Source organism: Colias eurytheme, chromosome 19 (genome assembly GCF_061535395.1).
Source record: "Colias eurytheme isolate Ceu_HAF_F1 chromosome 19, ilColEury1 Martin Lab GWU primary, whole genome shotgun sequence".
In the NCBI taxonomy this organism is placed as follows: domain Eukaryota; kingdom Metazoa; phylum Arthropoda; class Insecta; order Lepidoptera; family Pieridae; genus Colias; species Colias eurytheme.
The window spans coordinates 5,265,000-5,289,833 of NC_142998.1; the positions used below are offsets into that span (position 1 = coordinate 5,265,000).

Genomic DNA, 24,834 nt, shown 5'->3' on the forward strand with positions numbered 1-24,834 from the left:
ACGATTTTTATATATACCTATGTCAAAAAGCTCGGCAATGATTATTATGTACTGAGTACTGACATGTTTAGGTACATTACGTACAGTATTTTTTCAAGGTTACCTATGATACTAAAAAAAACTTCGTTCATAGTAAAACGAGTTCTTTATAATATGTATAAGATTTATCAACTTACTGCAATTACATTAAATTGCGCAAGGTTTTTCTTGAAACAATTTTTATTGTTTATGAATAGGATACAAAAGTTATAAAAGACGTCACGATTTTAAATAAAAACTTATAAGGAGTTTAGGTTGATGTTGTTTTTGAGTAAAACTTGTTATTTCTGCGTGTATTTAAATTTATTATACTTAAATTTTGTAATAAATTAATTGTTAGTCTTCCATCCTACACTATAAAACTATTATAACCCACTTAATATTGAACATTTTTAGTTTAAAATTGTTTGCAATAATCTAATTTAAAACTGCTTAAATAACTATAAATTTCTTGTTAATTTTAAGTTCACTGCGTACCAAACTCTACATAGTAAATAAAATCACATTCTCAACTTATTAATTATATAATTGAGTTATTAACGTTATGTCATTTATAGATTGAGTAATTACATATCCCTGTATTTATCAGAAATTTAAAATGGAAAGTAAATGTACACTACTATAATTTCACTTACTTTCTTGATTTATTATCTTATTCAGTATTTTAAACTAACAATGTTGGAACAAAAAACAAGACAATTTGTATATCTACCTAATAAATAATAATAATAAACCGGAATTCCCTCCACATTACATTATTCTCTTTATATTGTGTTGTCAAGTCTGTGCTTAACTGTGTCCAATTTATGTTAACGTTTGGATCGAGCTCAACATATGATTTATGAATGTACACAAAGGAGATGTTAAATCAAAATGTAATGTCATTATATGGTAATTGCCTTGAGATTGCGACGCAAATTGCGCCTTACATAATGTAACCGGAAAATTACTGCTAATATATTTGAAAGTTTCTTGGGTATTAATTAATCGATTGTATTAATCGATTTTGTCAAGTTATACTTAGTATATTAATAAATATCACCAGGCCTATACATAATTCAACGCTATGCAATAATTAAGTCGTATATATGAGAAAATAAGTATTTACGCAAGCACTAATCCTTCTCGTAAAAGACATCAACGCGCGCACCAATAAAATTATATGTAATTGTCTTATAAAAATTACACTCAATCACGTTACAGCGATGCCAAAAAAATCACATTCATGTATATCATGACATAAATATAATATTTGAGTGAATTTAGTTTCGCTATGGCAATTAAAATATTTAGAAGTCAATAAGACACGTAATACCTATAAAATAGTCGCGTGTCGTGTGGATGGCGTGCCTCGTGTGAGTGTATAGAATTTATTTGAAAGAATTTATAGCTTTTCATCGGTTTCCGCGTGAGTCAGAGCGCGCTTATTATTAGCCGGCTATTCCTAGCCGCATCCATTTGTACAATGAGTACGTCCGCCCTTCCCTCTTTCTTAGATCAACATTATCAAGCGATCTGTAATGATTAATAAAATTTAAAGTCACAAAATTCCATGATTCTAAAAGGGAAATAGAACGAAGAAGTATAGTTGGTTTAACAAATGTTTTCATGATACAATTTGTGAACATAAGAAAAGGCTATCGCAACTACAAAATGTAGTTGCTGTAGCGGAACCGATGTCAATTAAGTCATTATAATTATTAAGTATTAAATTCTCAATATACCTAATATTAACATCACGCTGCGCCCAATTACTCGTCACGATTTTTATATTGTCGATCATATATATCTTTCGATGTGTCAACACTATTGCATGATGTAATATATGTATTAATGATGTCGTGATAGTGTCTTGTTTGGTTCCGGCGCCTCAGAGGTATGAGTCCATATCTCTATATATAAAAATGAGTCCCTATTTTCCTTGGAATTTTCCATCTCAAAATTTTATTATTGGGAAATAATTATAATATTATGATTATAACGCGTATTTATTCCTTGGATAACATTGAATTAAGTGGCTATATTCTTGAATTATTCTACACTATGTATATTCAAATGACCTTAGTTAGTTATGATTTAGCGCTAAATAGCAGCAGATATACATATTTTTCCGATTCCAACAACAAACAACAAAACTAGAACAATATATTCGTCTCGTATTCTGATTAAAAGCGATGTTTTTTTAAATATTTCATCCATAAATTAGTATATTTATTTAATTTTAATACACATCCTGCTACGATTTCGGAGGTAGGTTATTCATGTAGGTATAAAATATTGTTACTATGGGACAATACTGCCTTATTCGAACTTTAAAGTTTTATCTATTACATATATATGTATTTCTCTTGCTTCAGCGTCTTTTGTTCACCAGTATCAGTTGCATTTTTTTTCTCTCTTTATTTTATGATCTTAATGTAATATATGAATTTGCAGCACTCTAGGTATGGCGCATGTGGCCGGCATGTGCAAGCCGGACCGCAGTTGTTCTGTCAACGAAGACAACGGCATTGCGCTGGCACACACCATCACACATGAGTTGGGACATAAGTAAGTGTACTTAACATTATCATTCATAATCAAATTGAGTTTAAACTTCGGCAAAATTGTTGCAGTATGAGGCACCTATTTATAAAGAAACGTTCTTGAGACTGGGCAGTGATATAAAATTAATGAAATAGAACGGAAATACCAATATTGTGCAGAAGCTATAAAGTAGGATACTGCGGTAGATTTATGTGTTGAGTTATAATGAGGATAAGTATCAAATTCGATTCTAGGAAATATTCATCGAAGACCAAAAAATTTTAAATATCAACCTCCAAAACTGGAATGTGGTGTTCATTAATTTTTATAATTTTAACTCCCACTTATTTCAATTATAAAAAGGATCTAAGTTTTGCTTATTTACATTTTTTAAACTACTTTATTTTTATTAGCATATTAGCTGTATCTCGCGCTTTCACACAGGGGCAAAACTTCCATTACCTTTTTCTTCAGTTATTTTTTTTTCGTCAACGTCAAATTCATATTTTATTTTAAAATTGACAGACAGCATTTATAATATTTGTATGGATTTTTAAACATGCATTGTGCATATTTAAATATCCATTGAACATTATTTTTATTTATTATCAATCTTAAAAGTTAAACTCCTTCTTAGCGGACAAAATTATATTCAACTAGCGGTCCGCCCCGGCTTCGCCCGTGGTACATATTTATGTTTTCTCTACATAAGAACCATCCTGGTACTTCAAGGAATATAATAAAAAAAGAATTATCGAAATCGGTCCACCCGTTCTCGAGTTATGCGCTTACCAACACATTTTGCGATTCATTTTTATATTATAGATCAACGACAAAAGAAAGAACAAATAAACCTTTTTTTATTTTTACTGATACATGTTTGTAATTAAAATATTTGTTAAAAGAGTTATTCTAAAAAATAATATTCAAAAGGTTTCTATTCAAATACAATTCCCTAGTTACATCTAAAATAAACAAAGAATGTATCCTTGTTGTAAGTTGTGAAACCAAGGAACAAGATAAGATTTAACAATAGAGTTGTTTGAGACACCTTTGACTTCTGTTTCTGTTAAATATCAGACATGAGAAAACCATTTTATCCTTTAAATGTTAAATGTCATCATTCCAAATCAACTGCTTTAACCTCAGTTGACAGAATAAACGAGTATTACTTACTGTATGTAAGTATAATCCTAACTTACATATTGGAAATGTGTTTCATATAAATTTTATAAACAGTAAAATCTAGTACCTATAGGTATGTTGCTGCCACATTCCTTACTGATCAATTTAATTCAAATATCTAAGTATTAAAAATTACTTGATTCTTAATTTTCCTAATTTCTTATTTTATAGAGCAAAACAATGTTCACATCAAAGTGTTCGAAATTCGCACACAAATGTTATGATATCCGTAGGAATGTACGTTATTCGAGTAAACATTACAGCTAGCAATAAATCGTACATTTATGTGCCCGAGTAAATCCTGTAAGATTTATATTGCTTCGGATTTCATAGTTATAACGTAACACTACTTACCTATTGGCTTAGATTCATAAACGCTGTTATTAAATTAACAACAAACACAAAAATACCGTGCTAAATGGGTTACTATATAACATTACACCGCATTTCTTAAGCTGTAAGATCTCAATTGTTACCTAAGTATTTAGCTTTCATTGTTTCGAAACATGTTCAGTATGAATTGATTTCACTTGTATAATGAGTATCTATCACTTTGTCTTATTATAATGTATTCATTTGCAGCTTTCATCTTTCAATTCATAAAGCATTAAAATATCATTTACATAGATTACGGTATCTCTTGGTTTGTAGTAGGTTGGTGTACTCGTTTACAACTACACGTATTTGTCATCGGAAGAATCTAATTCAATAGGTATAACATTTTTTTATTTACATTTCCTAAGAGCTTATGGATATAAGATTTAATATTGTTTCAAGTATAATACAATTGCAGGGACATTAGCTCCGTCACGCTGGAACCCGCTTTAAAAAAAACCTTACTTTTTTTCAGCCTATTTTACCTACAAACGATGCTAATAAATGTAGTATAGGTCAATTTTTTGTAGTCTTATTAGTTACTTAGAAAACATCATTGATATCGTTTGAAGTAAAAAATATAAATAATAGCGTGTTGATTAGTTTTGGAATGGGTTCCAAATGGATTGTAGTTTATTGTAGTGGCAAGAAAATTCTTTATTTGCGTTGTTTTATCTCAAATTATTGCAAGAAGGTCACAATAACAAGATTTTAAAAAATAAATAACACTTGTTCAAAAACTACAAACGATGCCAATAAATGTAGTATAGGTCAATTTTTTGTAGTCTTATTAGTTACTTAGAAAACATCATTGATATCGTTCGAAGTAAAAAATATAAATAATAGCGTGTTGATTAGTTTTGGAATGGGTTCCAAATTGATTGTAGTTTATTGTAGTGGAAGGAAAATTCTTTATTTGCGTTATTTTATCTCAAATTATTGCAAGAAGGTCACAATAACAAGATTTTAAAAAATAAATAACACTTGTTCAAAAACTACAAACGATGCCAATAAATGTAGTATAGGTCAATTTTTTGTAGTCTTATTAGTTACTTAGAAAACATCATTGATATCGTTCGAAGTAAAAAATATAAATAATAGCGTGTTGATTAGTTTTGGAATGGGTTCCAAATTGATTGTAGTTTATTGTAGTGGCAAGAAAAATTTTTATTTGCGTTGTTTCATCTCAAATTATTGCAAGAAGGTCATAATAACGAGATTTTAAAAAATAAATAACACTTGTTCAAAAACTACAAACAATGTAGTTGATTGTAGCTAAACTCATATGTATGCCAATAAATGTAGTATAGGTCAATTTTTTGTAGTCTTATTAGTTACTTAGAAAACATCATTGATATCGTTCGAAGTAAAAAATATAAATAATAGCGTGTTGATTAGTTTTGGAATGGGTTCCAAATTGATTGTAGTTTACTGTAGTGGCAAGAAAATTCTTTATTTGCGTTGTTTTATCTCAAATTATTGCAAGAAGGTCACAATAACAAGATTTAAAAAAATAAATAACACTTGTTCAAAAACTACAAACGATGCCAATAAATGTAGTATAGGTCAATTTTTTGTAGTCTTATTAGTTACTTAGAAAACATCATTGATATCGTTCGAAGTAAAAAATATAAATAATAGCGTGTTGATTAGTTTTGGAATGGGTTCCATATTGATTGTAGTTTATTGTAGTGGCAAGATAATTTTTTATTTGCGTTGTTTCATCTCAAATTATTGCAAGAAGGTCACAATAACGAGATTTAAAAAAATAAATAACACTTGTTCAAAAACTACAAACAATGTAGTTGATTGTAGCTAAACTCATATGTATGCCAATAAATGAAGTATAGGTCAATTTTTTGTAGTCTTATTAGTTACTTAGAAAACATCATTGATATCGTTCGAAGTAAAAAAATATAAATAATAGCGTGTTGATTAGTTTTGGAATGGGTTCCAAATTGATTGTAGTTTATTGTAGTGGCAAGAAAATTCTTTATTTGCGTTGTTTTATCTCAAATTATTGCAAGAAGGTCACAATAACAAGATTTTAAAAAATAAATAATACTTGTTCAAGAACTACAAGCGATGCCAATAAATGTAGTATAGGTCAATTTTTTGAAGTCTTATTAGTTACTTAGAAAACATCATTGATATCGTTCGAAGTAAAAAATATAAATAATAGCGTGTTGATTAGTTTTGGAATGGGTTCCAAATTGATTGTAGTTTATTGTAGTGGCAAGAAAATTCTTTATTTGCGTTGTTTTATCTCAAATTATTGCAAGAAGGTCACAATAACAAGATTTTAAAAAATAAATAACACTTGTTCAAAAACTACAAACGATGCCAATAAATGTAGTATAGGTCAATTTTTTGTAGTCTTATTAGTTACTTAGAAAACATCATTGATATCGTTCGAAGTAAAAAATATAAATAATAGCGTGTTGATTAGTTTTGGAATGGGTTCCAAATTGATTGTAGTTTATTGTAGTGGCAAGAAAATTCTTTATTTGCGTTGTTTTATCTCAAATTATTGCAAGAAGGTCACAATAACAAGATTTTAAAAAATAAATAACACTTGTTCAAAAACTACAAACGATGCCAATAAATGTAGTATAGGTCAATTTTTTGTAGTCTTATTAGTTACTTAGAAAACATCATTGATATCGTTCGAAGTAAAAAATATAAATAATAGCGTGTTGATTTTTTTGAAATGGGTTCCAAATTGATTGTAGTTTATTGTAGTGGCAAGAAAATTCTTTATTTGCGTTGTTTTATCTCAAATTATTGCAAGAAGGTCACAATAACAAGATTTTAAAAAATAAATAATACTTGTTCAAGAACTACAAACGATGCCAATAAATGTAGTATAGGTCAATTTTTTGTAGTCTTATTAGTTACTTAGAAAACATCATTGATATCGTTTGAAGTAAAAAATATAAATAATAGCGTGTTGATTATAGTTTTGGAATGGGTTCCAAATTGATTGTAGTTTATTGTAGTGGCAAGAAAATTCTTTATTTGCGTTGTTTTATCTCAAATTATTGCAAGAAGGTCACAATAACAAGATTTTAAAAAATAAATAACACTTGTTCAAAAACTACAAACGATGCCAATAAATGTAGTATAGGTCAATTTTTTGTAGTCTTATTAGTTACTTAGAAAACATCATTGATATCGTTCGAAGTAAAAAATATAAATAATAGCGTGTTGATTAGTTTTGGAATGGGTTCCAAATTGATTGTAGTTTATTGTAGTGGCAAGAAAAATTTTTATTTGCGTTGTTTCATCTCAAATTATTGCAAGAAGGTCACAATAACGAGATTTTAAAAAATAAATAACACTTGTTCAAAAACTACAAACAATGTAGTTGATTGTAGCTAAACTCATATGTATGCCAATAAATGTAGTATAGGTCAATTTTTTGTAGTCTTATTAGTTACTTAGAAAACATCATTGATATCGTTCGAAGTAAAAAATATAAATAATAGCGTGTTGATTAGTTTTGGAATGGGTTCCAAATTGATTGTAGTTTACTGTAGTGGCAAGAAAATTCTTTATTTGCGTTGTTTTATCTCAAATTATTGCAAGAAGGTCACAATAACAAGATTTAAAAAAATAAATAACACTTGTTCAAAAACTACAAACGATGCCAATAAATGTAGTATAGGTCAATTTTTTGTAGTCTTATTAGTTACTTAGAAAACATCATTGATATCGTTCGAAGTAAAAAATATAAATAATAGCGTGTTGATTAGTTTTGGAATGGGTTCCATATTGATTGTAGTTTATTGTAGTGGCAAGATAATTTTTTATTTGCGTTGTTTCATCTCAAATTATTGCAAGAAGGTCACAATAACGAGATTTAAAAAAATAAATAACACTTGTTCAAAAACTACAAACAATGTAGTTGATTGTAGCTAAACTCATATGTATGCCAATAAATGAAGTATAGGTCAATTTTTTGTAGTCTTATTAGTTACTTAGAAAACATCATTGATATCGTTCGAAGTAAAAAAATATAAATAATAGCGTGTTGATTAGTTTTGGAATGGGTTCCAAATTGATTGTAGTTTATTGTAGTGGCAAGAAAATTCTTTATTTGCGTTGTTTTATCTCAAATTATTGCAAGAAGGTCACAATAACAAGATTTTAAAAAATAAATAATACTTGTTCAAGAACTACAAGCGATGCCAATAAATGTAGTATAGGTCAATTTTTTGAAGTCTTATTAGTTACTTAGAAAACATCATTGATATCGTTCGAAGTAAAAAATATAAATAATAGCGTGTTGATTAGTTTTGGAATGGGTTCCAAATTGATTGTAGTTTATTGTAGTGGCAAGAAAATTCTTTATTTGCGTTGTTTTATCTCAAATTATTGCAAGAAGGTCACAATAACAAGATTTTAAAAAATAAATAACACTTGTTCAAAAACTACAAACGATGCCAATAAATGTAGTATAGGTCAATTTTTTGTAGTCTTATTAGTTACTTAGAAAACATCATTGATATCGTTCGAAGTAAAAAATATAAATAATAGCGTGTTGATTAGTTTTGGAATGGGTTCCAAATTGATTGTAGTTTATTGTAGTGGCAAGAAAATTCTTTATTTGCGTTGTTTTATCTCAAATTATTGCAAGAAGGTCACAATAACAAGATTTTAAAAAATAAATAACACTTGTTCAAAAACTACAAACGATGCCAATAAATGTAGTATAGGTCAATTTTTTGTAGTCTTATTAGTTACTTAGAAAACATCATTGATATCGTTCGAAGTAAAAAATATAAATAATAGCGTGTTGATTTTTTTGAAATGGGTTCCAAATTGATTGTAGTTTATTGTAGTGGCAAGAAAATTCTTTATTTGCGTTGTTTTATCTCAAATTATTGCAAGAAGGTCACAATAACAAGATTTTAAAAAATAAATAATACTTGTTCAAGAACTACAAACGATGCCAATAAATGTAGTATAGGTCAATTTTTTGTAGTCTTATTAGTTACTTAGAAAACATCATTGATATCGTTTGAAGTAAAAAATATAAATAATAGCGTGTTGATTATAGTTTTGGAATGGGTTCCAAATTGATTGTAGTTTATTGTAGTGGCAAGAAAATTCTTTATTTGCGTTGTTTTATCTCAAATTATTGCAAGAAGGTCACAATAACAAGATTTTAAAAAATAAATAACACTTGTTCAAAAACTACAAACGATGCCAATAAATGTAGTATAGGTCAATTTTTTGTAGTCTTATTAGTTACTTAGAAAACATCATTGATATCGTTCGAAGTAAAAAATATAAATAATAGCGTGTTGATTAGTTTTGGAATGGGTTCCAAATTGATTGTAGTTTATTGTAGTGGCAAGAAAAATTTTTATTTGCGTTGTTTCATCTCAAATTATTGCAAGAAGGTCACAATAACGAGATTTTAAAAAATAAATAACACTTGTTCAAAAACTACAAACAATGTAGTTGATTGTAGCTAAACTCATATGTATGCCAATAAATGTAGTATAGGTCAATTTTTTGTAGTCTTATTAGTTACTTAGAAAACATCATTGATATCGTTCGAAGTAAAAAATATAAATAATAGCGTGTTGATTAGTTTTGGAATGGGTTCCAAATTGATTGTAGTTTATTGTAGTGGCAAGAAAATTCTTTATTTGCGTTGTTTTATCTCAAATTATTGCAAGAAGGTCACAATAACAAGATTTAAAAAAATAAATAACACTTGTTCAAAAACTACAAACGATGCCAATAAATGTAGTATAGGTCAATTTTTTGTAGTCTTATTAGTTACTTAGAAAACATCATTGATATCGTTCGAAGTAAAAAATATAAATAATAGCGTGTTGATTAGTTTTGGAATGGGTTCCATATTGATTGTAGTTTATTGTAGTGGCAAGATAATTTTTTATTTGCGTTGTTTCATCTCAAATTATTGCAAGAAGGTCACAATAACGAGATTTTAAAAAATAAATAACACTTGTTCAAAAACTACAAACAATGTAGTTGATTGTAGCTAAACTCATATGTATGCCAATAAATGAAGTATAGGTCAATTTTTTGTAGTCTTATTAGTTACTTAGAAAACATCATTGATATCGTTCGAAGTAAAAAAATATAAATAATAGCGTGTTGATTAGTTTTGGAATGGGTTCCAAATTGATTGTAGTTTATTGTAGTGGCAAGAAAATTCTTTATTTGCGTTGTTTTATCTCAAATTATTGCAAGAAGGTCACAATAACAAGATTTTAAAAAATAAATAATACTTGTTCAAGAACTACAAGCGATGCCAATAAATGTAGTATAGGTCAATTTTTTGAAGTCTTATTAGTTACTTAGAAAACATCATTGATATCGTTCGAAGTAAAAAATATAAATAATAGCGTGTTGATTAGTTTTGGAATGGGTTCCAAATTGATTGTAGTTTATTGTAGTGGCAAGAAAATTCTTTATTTGCGTTGTTTTATCTCAAATTATTGCAAGAAGGTCACAGTAACAAGATTTTAAAAAATAAATAACACTTGTTCAAAAACTACAAACGATGCCAATAAATGTAGTATAGGTCAATTTTTTGTAGTCTTATTAGTTACTTAGAAAACATCATTGATATCGTTCGAAGTAAAAAATATAAATAATAGCGTGTTGATTAGTTTTGGAATGGGTTCCAAATTGATTGTAGTTTATTGTAGTGGCAAGAAAATTCTTTATTTGCGTTGTTTTATCTCAAATTATTGCAAGAAGGTCACAATAACAAGATTTTAAAAAATAAATAACACTTGTTCAAAAACTACAAACGATGCCAATAAATGTAGTATAGGTCAATTTTTTGTAGTCTTATTAGTTACTTAGAAAACATCATTGATATCGTTCGAAGTAAAAAATATAAATAATAGCGTGTTGATTTTTTTGAAATGGGTTCCAAATTGATTGTAGTTTATTGTAGTGGCAAGAAAATTCTTTATTTGCGTTGTTTTATCTCAAATTATTGCAAGAAGGTCACAATAACAAGATTTTAAAAAATAAATAATACTTGTTCAAGAACTACAAACGATGCCAATAAATGTAGTATAGGTCAATTTTTTGTAGTCTTATTAGTTACTTAGAAAACATCATTGATATCGTTCGAAGTAAAAAATATAAATAATAGCGTTTTGATTATAGTTTTGGAATGGGTTCCAAATTGATTGTAGTTTATTGTAGTGGCAAGAAAATTCTTTATTTGCGTTGTTTTATCTCAAATTATTGCAAGAAGGTCACAATAACAAGATTTTAAAATATAAATAACACTTGTTCAAAAACTACAAACGATGCCAATAAATGTAGTATAGGTCAATTTTTTGTAGTCTTATTAGTTACTTAGAAAACATCATTGATATCGTTCGAAGTAAAAAATATAAATAATAGCGTGTTGATTAGTTTTGGAATGGGTTCCAAATTGATTGTAGTTTATTGTAGTGGCAAGAAAATTCTTTATTTGCGTTGTTTTATCTCAAATTATTGCAAGAAGGTCACAATAACAAGATTTTAAAAAATAAATAACACTTGTTCAAAAACTACAAACGATGCCAATAAATGTAGTAAAGGTCAATTTTTTGTAGTCTTATTAGTTACTTAGAAAACATCATTGATATCGTTCGAAGTAAAAAATATAAATAATAGCGTGTTGATTAGTTTTGGAATGGGTTCCAAATTGATTGTAGTTTATTGTAGTGGCAAGAAAATTCTTTATTTGCGTTGTTTTATCTCAAATTATTGCAAGAAGGTCACAATAACAAGATTTAACCTTTAAGTATGGACGTCATTTTTTCTTAACACTACTGCGGACGTGGAGTCTCACAGGCTCCTATATGTACATACTTTTTTTTTGAGAATTTGATATAAGGTTGCTTTAAAGCTGATTGGATATTGAATTTTATGGGATTTAGCAATAAAATAACGTGCTTATGTAATCAACTTTTATTAAAAAAAATATAGAAATGTAAAAAATAAAAAATCGTGACACTTTTAAGTCTAAATTTACTTAGGCTACATTTTTAGATATTAAAAACAGCCAAACTTATGACTATAACAAAATGAGTCTTTTTTTCTTAAAATATAATATATAAGGAACCAAAAACACAAAATACCTACTTCAGGTAACTAATACAAAAAATATTGACAACGGTCTGATAACGCTAATTTATTGGCAGTCAGTGCACAAAGGTCTAGAACATTGGAGACACACAGGTTTCTTGCACCCAACACAAACATAGGTAGTTACCCTATGTTTTTTCGCGGGACAGATTCTACATGCTCTTCTGGACCCTTGAATGGTTTCTTGATCCTGGACACCATCTGTAACCATATCATTACCTAAAAAGCGATTCATAGTCAACCTCAGTTCTCTTGGCAATGAAGTATTTATAACACGTCTTTGCACATGAGGCACTACAAGCACGAGTGCTAGTTTTGTTTAAAAATCTCCTCTTTCCAAAGCTTTTGGAACTGTCCGATTCTTCTCCTAGGACCTGGTCCGGTTCCCGTTCCTGATCTTGGTCCTGATCTTGGTCCTGATCATGGTCCTGATCATGGTCCTGATCTTGGTCCTGATCTTCATCACTGTCACTCTCATGATTTTGTATTAGTTCGGACTCCAATATAAAAAAAAAAACCTTCAATATTTTCTTCATTGTCAGACTAATCCGTAGCGAACAACTCACTCACTTTTTGTTCGAAAGTTGGATCAGCGACACGGAAATTTTTTGCGCAGGGCCCTGAACAGAAGTCGTAGACGGTAGTTTTGATGAAAAATTAACGGCATTATTTATAATTTGACATTTTGTACTACAAAATCTGAAACAAACATAATCGCCCTTATAAAATATATTATATGACAACAATGGACGTGTAGCCTGACAGGCTCCAGTCCATTTTTGGATGGTTATTACTCACGTAATATTCACCGGACGACACAACCTCCTCCCTCGTTGGTAGTTTGGCAACTAAAACAAAAGCTACTGAGCCGCTCAATCCCGGGGAGCGGGGGGAAATAGGTGAAACTATGAAAACGTAAACATTGAGTAGCCTGTGAGACTCCACGTCCATACTTAAAGGTTAAAAAAATAAATAACACTTGTTCAAAAACTACAAACGATGCCAATAAATGTAGTATAGGTCAATTTTTTGTAGTCTTATTAGTTACTTAGAAAACATCATTGATATCGTTCGAAGTAAAAAATATAAATAATAGCGTGTTGATTAGTTTGGGAATGGGTTCCAAATTGATTGTAGTTTATTGTAGTGGCAAGAAAATTTTTTATTTGCGTTGTTTCATCTCAAATCATTGCAAGAAGGTCACAATAACGAGATTTTAAAAAATAAATAACACACAATAACAAACAAATTGACCTATACTACATTCATCAGCATCGTTTGTAGATAAAAATAAATAAAAAAGAAATATTTTTTTGCTCTTGAATCACTATAAACGCAGTATAAGGCTTTCGATGAACCAATTTTTAGTCTTCAAAAAGCTCTACAGTTTATAAAATCGTTTGTAGTATACGATCCTTCAACTGTATCGTAGCTGTTGTTAAAAATACTAACAATTACTCTCTGATTATTGTTTAACAATTTTCAATTATCAAAAAGTTTTACACTTTCAGAAATTATAATTAAAAATTCAACTCATTTGCAGCTCAAGTTTTCAATACTTACGAAAGTCCGTGTATAGTTGGCTGTCATTATTTTTTAATACGAAAAACAGCACATACTTGTAAGTCCAACGATTTTGAATTTATATTTTGAGGTATAATCGATGCTACATTTACTGAAGGCACTATAGTAACTGTAAACTTGTGTACGCACGCTTATATTTAATCGGTAATGTCCATATACATATAAAGGTATGCTGTCGGAAGACAAACTGTAAAACTACGAACGATTTCCTTTTCTATTTTCTAACGTCTTAAAATGTATCACTCTATCAAACACTAAGTAGATTTATTCATTCGCACTTATAATCAGTAATAAGCAAGACATACAAATATAAAGGTACTGTGACAATTGTTCATATCGTTTGTAGTTTTTATGCCAGTGTCATTTTATTATACCACTACAATTTGGCTAGTTTTATCTGATTTTTCTTGAAGTTATTTTAGAGGATAAATTATTTTACCAGTACTACAATAAACGATAAATGACAATATTAATTCCAATTTTTTATATTGCACTATTTTGAGTTTTTTTTTCGTTTCGGATGGAATTTATCCATTATTTCATTTTAATTACTTTTGTCGTCTCAGCAGTTTCGGATTATTAAGTGACTTTGTAACATTTAACAGCAAACTACTGAACATTAAAGATATCCAACTCTTTTTTTTTTAACATATATCATGTGCAATTTAATGTACACTAAATTACGAAACTCCCACACGCATACACAAACACGCACGTCTGCGAAGATGTATGTATGAGCATGAATATTTTTTTTCTAAAACTACAAACGACACGAAATCCAAGGCTCATAATTGTTTTGAATATATTAACTTATTGAACACTAAATTTTTTGTTTTTTATTGCTTACAGGGGTTCAGCAGCCACTACAAACATATGAGTTTAGCTACAATCAACTACATTGTTTGTAGTTTTTGAACAAGTGTTATTTATTTTTTAAAATCTCGTTATTGTGACCTTCTTGTAATAATTTGAGATGAAACAACGCAAATAAAAAATTTTCTTGCCACTACAATAAACTACAATCAATTTGGAACCCATTCCAAAACTAATCAACACGCTATTATTTATATTTTTTACTTCGAACGATATCAATGATGTTTTCTAAGTAACTAATAAGACTACAAAAAATTGACCTATACTACATTTATTGGCATCGTTTGTAGTTTTTGAACAAGTGTTATTTATTTTTTAAAATCTTGTTATTGTGACCTTCTTGCAATAATTTGAGATAAAACAACGCAAATAAAGAATTTTCTTGCCACTACAATAAACTACAATCAATTTGGAACCCATTCCAAAACTAATCAACACGTTATTATTTATATTTTTTACTTCGAACGATATCAATGATGTTTTCTAAGTAACTAATAAGACTACAAAAAATTGACCTATACTACATTTATTGGCATCGTTTGTAGTTTTTGAACAAGTGTTATTTATATTTTAAAATCTTGTTATTGTGACCTTCTTGCAATAATTTGAGATAAAACAACGCAAATAAAGAATTTTCTTGCCACTACAATAAACTACAATCAATTTGGAACCCATTCCAAAACTATAATCAACACGCTATTATTTATATTTTTTACTTCGAACGATATCAATGATGTTTTCTAAGTAACTAATAAGACTACAAAAAATTGACCTATACTACATTTATTGGCATCGTTTGTAGTTCTTGAACAAGTATTATTTATTTTTTAAAATCTTGTTATTGTGACCTTCTTGCAATAATTTGAGATAAAACAACGCAAATAAAGAATTTTCTTGCCACTACAATAAACTACAATCAATTTGGAACCCATTTCAAAAAAATCAACACGCTATTATTTATATTTTTTACTTCGAACGATATCAATGATGTTTTCTAAGTAACTAATAAGACTACAAAAAATTGACCTATACTACATTTATTGGCATCGTTTGTAGTTTTTGAACAAGTGTTATTTATTTTTTTAAATCTTGTTATTGTGACCTTCTTGCAATAATTTGAGATAAAACAACGCAAATAAAGAATTTTCTTGCCACTACAATAAACTACAATCAATTTGGAACCCATTCCAAAACTAATCAACACGCTATTATTTATATTTTTTACTTCGAACGATATCAATGATGTTTTCTAAGTAACTAATAAGACTACAAAAAATTGACCTATACTACATTTATTGGCATCGTTTGTAGTTTTTGAACAAGTGTTATTTATTTTTTAAAATCTTGTTACTGTGACCTTCTTGCAATAATTTGAGATAAAACAACGCAAATAAAGAATTTTCTTGCCACTACAATAAACTACAATCAATTTGGAACCCATTCCAAAACTAATCAACACGCTATTATTTATATTTTTTACTTCGAACGATATCAATGATGTTTTCTAAGTAACTAATAAGACTACAAAAAATTGACCTATACTACATTTATTGGCATCGTTTGTAGTTCTTGAACAAGTATTATTTATTTTTTAAAATCTTGTTATTGTGACCTTCTTGCAATAATTTGAGATAAAACAACGCAAATAAAGAATTTTCTTGCCACTACAATAAACTACAATCAATTTGGAACCCATTCCAAAAAAATCAACACGCTATTATTTATATTTTTTACTTCGAACGATATCAATGATGTTTTCTAAGTAACTAATAAGACTACAAAACATTGACCTATACTACATTTATTGGCATCGTTTGTAGTTTTTGAACAAGTGTTATTTATTTTTTAAAATCTTGTTATTGTGACCTTCTTGCAATAATTTGAGATAAAACAACGCAAATAAAGAATTTTCTTGCCACTACAATAAACTACAATCAATTTGGAACCCATTCCAAAACTAATCAACACGCTATTATTTATATTTTTTACTTCGAACGATATCAATGATGTTTTCTAAGTAACTAATAAGACTACAAAAAATTGACCTATACTACATTTATTAGCATCGTTTGTAGGTAAAATAGGCTGAAAAAAAGTAAGGTTTTTTTTTAAAGCGGGTTCCAGTGTGACGGAGCTAGGGACATTAGGGAAATTCAAGTAAGATCGAAAAATCAGTACGATTATTGCAGAAGATTTATCACTTTTAAAAATATTCTGTGTATATACAACATGTGTAGTGGATTCTAAAATATAACGCCGCTAACAATTTGCATACAAACGAAATGTTAGCGAATCGCATCTTATTCGGGAACTGTTGCCTACCGTTTTAGTTTGGAGCATGACTCACGTTGCTAAGCTAGGATGCCTCAAGGACGATGCTTTTAAGATTGCGAACAAAAATATTATATATGTACATATTTCATAATAATAAGAAATTCCTTCTGCTCACGATTTATTTACAATCGTTGAACTGTTTTGCATACATCAACAACAGTGTCCATTTCCAGTTAGTGTGCTAGACAATAGCAACGATCTGAAACAAACGCGAGTTATGTAAGTTACGTAAACAAGAGCCCCAGGCCCCAGCCAATGTCCTTCTTCTACTGTAGACATATTATGAATGCATCATTCGCCGAGTACGTTGCACTCGGTGCATTGACGCCGCACTATCAGCCCACACATGTTCTTTATTATTTTTTCATATCTTTATCATGAATGAAGAATAATGAATGGATACCATATGAAGTAAATTGTAGTTCTATTTATGGAAACAATGTAGAATAGGGATGCATTTTATAACTAGGAAAATAAGTAACAAGATATGAGTGATGTGTCCGTTGTATGTATGGGAACCAGAATGGTTACACATTTATTTATAAAACCAATATTTTCTATATTATTTACTATATGCAGTGGGACTAAACAATTTTCCTTATCGGTGTTTAATTTATAGGTGTCATGGTTAATGTCAACAGTAATAAAGTCGTTTATAATTACCATTAATAATTTATTAGTAGATTCATTCAAGGAGAGCAACTACTGAACCCAAAAGAATAAATGATTGTTACATTAAATATTTGACAAGTGTTCTTTGTAATCAATTTGTAATAGACATCCATGGAATAAGCAGATACTCGAGTCAACTATGTGAAATGTTAGTGGTATGATGTGATTTTTTAATGTTGGTTACAATAAATTGCCTGTCTTTCAGCTTTCTTACAAAACAGCTTTGACCTTAACTTTTCTACACCTCTACCCAACCTAGAGCTTGACAAGTGACATAATATATTAGCAGTTTCGTAAAACACTTTTTATAACTACAACTTACAAGTGAAGTTCCGTGTTCTCTTGTCGCGTGCTACGCTCAAAACATATTTAAGAGATTTTCTTATTCGTTGTTACAGTTTCGGACTTTATCATGACACAGCAAAGATAGGCTGCCACCGACGCGAAGGTTCCACGTTGCACATCATGACGCCTATGTTTGAAGCCGATTCAGTTCAAGTCGCTTGGTCGAGATGCAGCAAACGAGATGTCACCAACTTTTTAGAGTAAGTGTCTAATTCATAAGTGCAGGTGCACAAAGAGCTTATGAGCCTTAAGCCTTATAAAAACAAGTAGCACATACACAATGCACATGCTATTTTTTACTTTTTATTTATGTTTGTTGCATTAAATGTTTTTCTCTGTTTCTCTTTTCTATTCTATTTTTAGAGAGCTGTGTAGGTATAAAGCTCCCTAAGCCAAATGTCTGATATTTTAAAATGTAAGAAGTTGGTAATTTTATGCTGACAGCATCGCGACCGCTAATATTAGAGTCGATTTCAGTGTAAAACTGTACTACGCAATTAAAACCATTTGTGGTCGACCCCAATTAATTCAACAAGAAACGGATGACAATTTTTTGTGAAATTAAAATTCGAAAACTTAAAAATTAAATTCAATAAAAATAAGCGAATTTTTGGGTGTGGTTGGAAATGAATACAGAGAATAAATGCTTAAAGCGTACGTTAAGGTATCGCGGCGTCCATTCAAAGCAATTGGCCCAATTATATTCAGCCAAAACAACCATCGTGTTCATTTTTTAAATTACATTACCATTATGGAATTCGAATCTGACAAAACAATGTCGGAGATATGGCACGTTTTCAAATTAAATTGCGATATAAAAATGGATAAAATCTTTATTTCACGACACCGTTTTTGAACGTTCTTTTTCTTACATAAATTTTCTTAAATCATTATTTATATCGCTCATTTATAAATATCTGCATCATGTAAATGAAATGCAAATATGTTCATTCTATTAATTTAATTACTTGTGTCATGTTTTACATTGATGTGTAGGTTTTCTAAAAGCATTGCAAAATCTTTATAGCTTTTATGGTTGCATAATGAGGCTTTTAAGCAATATAAATTTAATGCCGTTTAAACCTTTGAAATTATGATATTATGAATGTTAACATAGACATTATTATTTGTAAACTTAAACTTACCTATATTTTGAGAATTTGACATACTTAGGTAGTAGGTACCTACTTAAATTTTTATCAAGTCATTCCTCATACATGTTATTCAATTTTATCAAGATTCAAGAGCGTGTGAGTTCCCTGATTATTTTGTACAAACTATTTCACCTAACTGAATCTATATACTCAAAGGTGACTGATATAGTGATCTATCAACGCACAGCCCAAACCACTGGACGTATCGGGCTGAAATTTGGCATGCAGGTAGATGTCATAAACTCATAACGTAGGCGTCCCCTAAGAAAGGATTTTAGAAAATTCATCTCCCAAGGGAATCAAATAGGGGATGAAAGTTTGTACCATGAAAATTTATCTATTTCACGCAGGCGAAGCTGCGGGCAACAGCTAGTCAGGGATATTATATAGTTTACCATCCTTTAAAATTATATTATTCATTGCAGTGCCGGGTTAGGAGAATGTTTAAGTGACAGGCCATCACAACAGGAGCCGTACGTGTACCCAGAGGTGCCGGCGGGAGTCATGTTCGATGAGGACTCCCAGTGCCACCTGCAATTTGGCGCGGAAGCCATTTCATGCACTAATAAAGACGAGCTTTGCCAACATCTGTGGTGCTTTGTTAACAACACGTGCACGTCCATACTGAGACCGGCGGCGCCGGGTACCGCTTGCGGAGAGAACATGGTAATTATAATTTCCAATGCAGTTCTTGTATGAAATGTAAATTAAAAGAACATTCTCCGAGTATCTTTAACTTTAAAGCAAACAATTCTAGTTTATTTTTAAACCATATAGTTAACTAAGTTTTTTTGGATCTCCAGTAGTCAAACCTGTATTTTACGCCAACGCGTTACTCGTTTATCAATCAATGCAAGGAGTTGAAGGTTTTATTAATTTGTTGCGCCTACTAACGAATCTCATTACCCACGGACGTTTAAGTAAATAGATTACCTTTGAATATCTTATCACACTGACCTGAAACTGCCTCTTTGATCTGGTATTTTATGTAATAAACTAATATATTTTATTACACCCATTTGCACCATTGCCGATCGATAAAAATATAGCTACCGCTAATAAATATTGATAAAAAATCACTAAGAATATGATATGATCTGTGATAAAGTTTACTATTATAAAAAGAATCAACAGATTTAGTCATTGTTAATAGCATTTTCATTGCACTTAGGTTATATGCATAATGTTATTCTTTCGTAGTGGTGTCAAAATCAAAAGTGCGTGCCAAAAGAGCCATCACCCGCGCCACTGGACGGAGGCTGGGGCCCGTGGAGCGAATGGAGCGAGTGCTCGCGGACCTGCGGCGCCGGCGTCTCCACTCAGTACCGGGAGTGCAACAATCCCAAACCCGGGAACAATGGGAAATACTGCATTGGGGATAGAAGCCGGTAAGCAGAACTGTAGATTTGTTAAGCTCTCGTTTTTATTCGGGTTTTCTAACAGTAGGTTCCACAACAAAATTCACATAATTACTTGTTTTCTAATCTTTTTTTCAAGCTGTTGTGTAAGTTATTGCTTAATGTATTAATCTTTTGCCTTAACTTAATAAAATAGATTCCTTTCAACTATACCGACTTGATTAATAAAATAATAAAGAGTTATCTAGCGCCAATTAAATTATGTATTCAGCCACTAAACTTTCAACGTTCTAGACCTGTTCATTTTCCGGTTATATAATAAGTGATATTTTTAATACATTCAGGCATAAGGTGTGCAACACGGATCCGTGCCCTATCAACGAACCGACGTTTAGGGAAGTGCAGTGCCAGAGGTATAGCAAAGTCACATTCAACAATGAAACAATCTCGGACTGGATACCTTATATTGACCAAGGTATACAATACATTGTAACAAATATATAAATCTGATCTTTTCATTTATTCCTACAACTAGTCGTTACTTTTAAAGCCTATTTTCACGAGTATTTTTTCTCGACTTTAACATTGAATAACTTGCTTGCAATTTACGATATACTATTATATTCACCTATAATTAAGCAGTTATTACAATACATTATGATTCACGATAAAAATATTGTTATTATTGTTCAGATAAACCATGTGACCTTCGATGCGTTCCCGGCAACGGGGCGGATGTGGAAATGGCGGGCGGCTTCGTTATTGATGGCACTCCTTGTAGGCAAGAGATTGGCTCCAGAGATATGTGTATATCTGGTAAGAACATACTTTATAAATACACTTAAGTAAAAACATTGTTTTGATATATTTTGGCCCCATACACGATTAATATTTTATGAAATGTCTACATTTAATATGTTTACAGTTTAGTATAAAAATAAATGTTAGGTTTATATTAAACAACTAGACAGAGCCCAGCGACTACATTTTGCACCAAAAAAAATTTTTTTTTTTTTTATATTTTTGCAACATTTATCATTGATGCTTCGCTTGTATTGGAAGTTACGTGATGATAATAAATTGTAAACTTTCTTATTAATGGAGATAGGAAACTGGTGGCCTACTTCTTATAGCTAATATGTAATTCTAAGCTTCTACTTCTACCGCTACTACTATCACATACGTTCCCACTGCTGGGGCCTCCCGCCTCCTATGTACTACTACCTATACAATATACTTAATATAATTCCTTAAAGGTGTTTGCTACAAAGTGGGTTGCGACTGGATAGTAGAATCCAACGTGGAGGAGGACGCGTGCGGCGTGTGCGGCGGCGACGGATCCGCGTGCAAGACCGTGCAGGGCATCTACAGTAAGGACACCACGCGCCGCGAGGGATTCAGCGAGGTAACTATTAACACCAGTAGGTATTCATAATTCATATACATGTCTGTGATCCATACTAATATTATAAATGCGAAAGTAACTCTGTCTGTCTGTCTGTTACTCAATCACGCCTTAACTACTGAACCAATTTGCATGAAATTTGGTATAGAGATATTTCGATACCCGAGAAAGGACATAGGATAGGTTTTATCCCGGAAATCCTACGGGAACGGGTTTTTCTTTGAAAACGCGGGCGAAGCCGCAGGCGGAAAGCTAGTAAATCTATATGAATAAAAATAAACTAGGGCGAAAAACTCGATAACTAGGTCGACTACTTGTGAATAAAGTTGAACGCAATTGAATATTTCTGTACTAGCCCGCTATAGACATTTGTTTTAACTATCTATAAGAATACGAAGTAAGATTTAAAAACTACAACAATTTTAAGTATATTTTTATGGACTCAAGATACCCGACTCTTAATTTTTTGCAAAGAATTCCGCGAGAATCAAACTGTACATAAATCATATTGCAAGCGTTACTGATTTCCATCATAGTGTAATATATTTTGGCAAACTTCCAGGTCGATGGACGATCAGATTTATAATCAACGAAAGTAGAATGTCCTACTTCAAATAGAAAACATTAAATTTTAATATATTCCGTTATCAGGTTGCCGTTATTCCGGCCGGTTCGAGAAATGTGAAAATTCAAGAAAAAGTTAATCCTGGCAATTATATTACAATCGGGAGTGCAAAATCGAGGAAAATATACTTAAACGGCGCTATGTGAGTATTATAGCTATTTGTTTATATAGGTAAATTAGGGAAAGCTGGCATGTTCACAGTACTCACACTTATGCAATTTCACTTACAGTATGTTCAAAAATAAATGCGACTCTAGTTTCATTTTAGACTTGAATTGTAAAATGGGTGCGTTGTAGATATATATATATATGCAAATATAATTACTTATGAAAGCTCTCATAATTTACCTTCTAATTGGATAAAAGTATTAATAATCATTCAATTATCAAATAATAATTAAATTCCTGACTTTGGTCGAGTAGTAAGTACGTAATACCTACCAATACGCGCTAACAAATATGTGTTACATGTTTATTGTATAATTTTCACACTATTGGTTTTAAACTCAAACTCAAACATTTATACAATTAGACTTCTTCTAGAAGCACTTTTGAATCGTCATAACAGTTTAACAGTTTTAACAATTACCACCAATTCAGAAAGCAGTATCTATAGAGAAGAAGAAGAATCTATTTAATCATAATCGTAATCTTCTACTTCACTGTAACTTTCATCGCTCGAAGAACTCGATGTTTCGTTGTCGGAATTTCTTAATGTTATTATAAATGAGTCAGTGTAATTATTATCTACTTTTGGTTCTAATTGAATATATTTTTCCTCATGTTCTCGCGTCTTTCTCCAAACGTCACTAAACATATCCAGACTAATAGCATTTGCTTCCTTTCTAAATAATTCTTCCACAGTTTTCAAGTTAAAGTTCACATTTTGTGATGCTACTTTCCCTTTAATTATGCCCCATAGTAACTCTATTGGGTTGAGTTCTGGATGGTATGGGGGAAGGCGCAATACACTATGTCCATGATCTTTGAGGATTGCATCAAGTAGGTAAAAAATGTGTATAGTTTGGCTTATTTTTTTTAATAATGTGATAACTCTGATTATTAATTAGTAATTTGATTTTTGAAAAAAAAAATGCCGATTTTAGTCAAAATTTATATTTTTCTAACAAGATCCTTATCATCCAAATTTCCACCTTGGTGAGAAAAATTGACATTTCTAATGAAAATGAACAAAAAATTAAATGATTTTATTAAATACTGTAAAATAGTCTATAATTCTTCCATTTACTGTATCACAAAGTTCTTCATAGATTTTTAGATATTCGTACTACACCAATTACATCACCCTGTATTTATAAACAATTGCAAAATATGACACATACATAGGCCGGGAGATACTGACACAAAATTTCGGGTCATTTGTAACAGAATGGCGGTTCTACAGAGGTCTTATTACGCAATGACTAAAAGAAAAATGATGGTCAGAACTCAGAACGCTGGTACTGGCGGACTAGTCGCGTGGGCGTTAGTCGAACTCGTCGGATAAATAGCGAAAGTCAAACAATTTGTAACACAAAAATTTTAGAATTCACCGATAGCCCATAAAAAAGATGTAGGCGGTAGTGTCATGCCATACTTTTCCGGTGTAACTTACAGCCCCCCATACCGACGCGATGCGTTGATTAAAAAAAAAACAATTCAAACATTTGTACCAGGCTAACTTTTGCACAGGTAATCATCATCGTGCAGACATTTACGAAAATCACCATGCCATACTTTTCGGACGATTCCAAATGGCCACCATACCGCCGAAAATCTGCAATAAAATTTTTTTTTCGCCAAACAATTTGTACCAGTATTGCATTTGGATTTTTGGAGAGTATTTGATAAAATGTGACCATTATTATATTTGCCATACTTCTAGTAGGGGGAAAAAGTGCTGCCATACTTGAAAATTAATTTATTCGTCACGTTTCAAAAATACGACTGTACAATACGTAAAATAATTTTTTACAGTATGGGATCATTATATTCTGTTTGTTTGTATACAATTCTACCTAGAAAAAAATATCGCAGATTGCAAACATGGGGCGGATGATTGTAAGACTTAAGCCAAGACGTAAAAAAAAATGAAAAGAATTGGCGATTTGTACCAGTACGGCATTTTTGGAAAGTATATGATGCAACGTGACCATTATTATATTTGCCATACTTTTAATAGAGGGAAAAATTAGTGCCATACTGCTACAAATCGTTCAAACT

General features: G+C 30.5%; 1 protein-coding gene across 1 annotated transcript in view; it reads left to right on the forward strand.

Annotated features, from left to right (window-relative positions):
- The window catches only part of AdamTS-B (ADAM metallopeptidase with thrombospondin type 1 motif B), a 66,603-nt gene that overhangs the window by 38,257 nt on the left and 3,512 nt on the right, over window positions 1-24,834 (forward strand). The window contains exons 8-15 of the mRNA XM_090113428.1: window positions 2,476-2,589; window positions 18,123-18,269; window positions 19,649-19,889; window positions 20,424-20,611; window positions 20,926-21,056; window positions 21,275-21,397; window positions 21,838-21,986; window positions 22,638-22,753. Coding sequence (XP_089969554.1) covers window positions 2,476-2,589; window positions 18,123-18,269; window positions 19,649-19,889; window positions 20,424-20,611; window positions 20,926-21,056; window positions 21,275-21,397; window positions 21,838-21,986; window positions 22,638-22,753 — 1,209 coding nt within the window. The remainder of the gene's footprint in view (window positions 1-2,475; window positions 2,590-18,122; window positions 18,270-19,648; window positions 19,890-20,423; window positions 20,612-20,925; window positions 21,057-21,274; window positions 21,398-21,837; window positions 21,987-22,637; window positions 22,754-24,834) is intronic.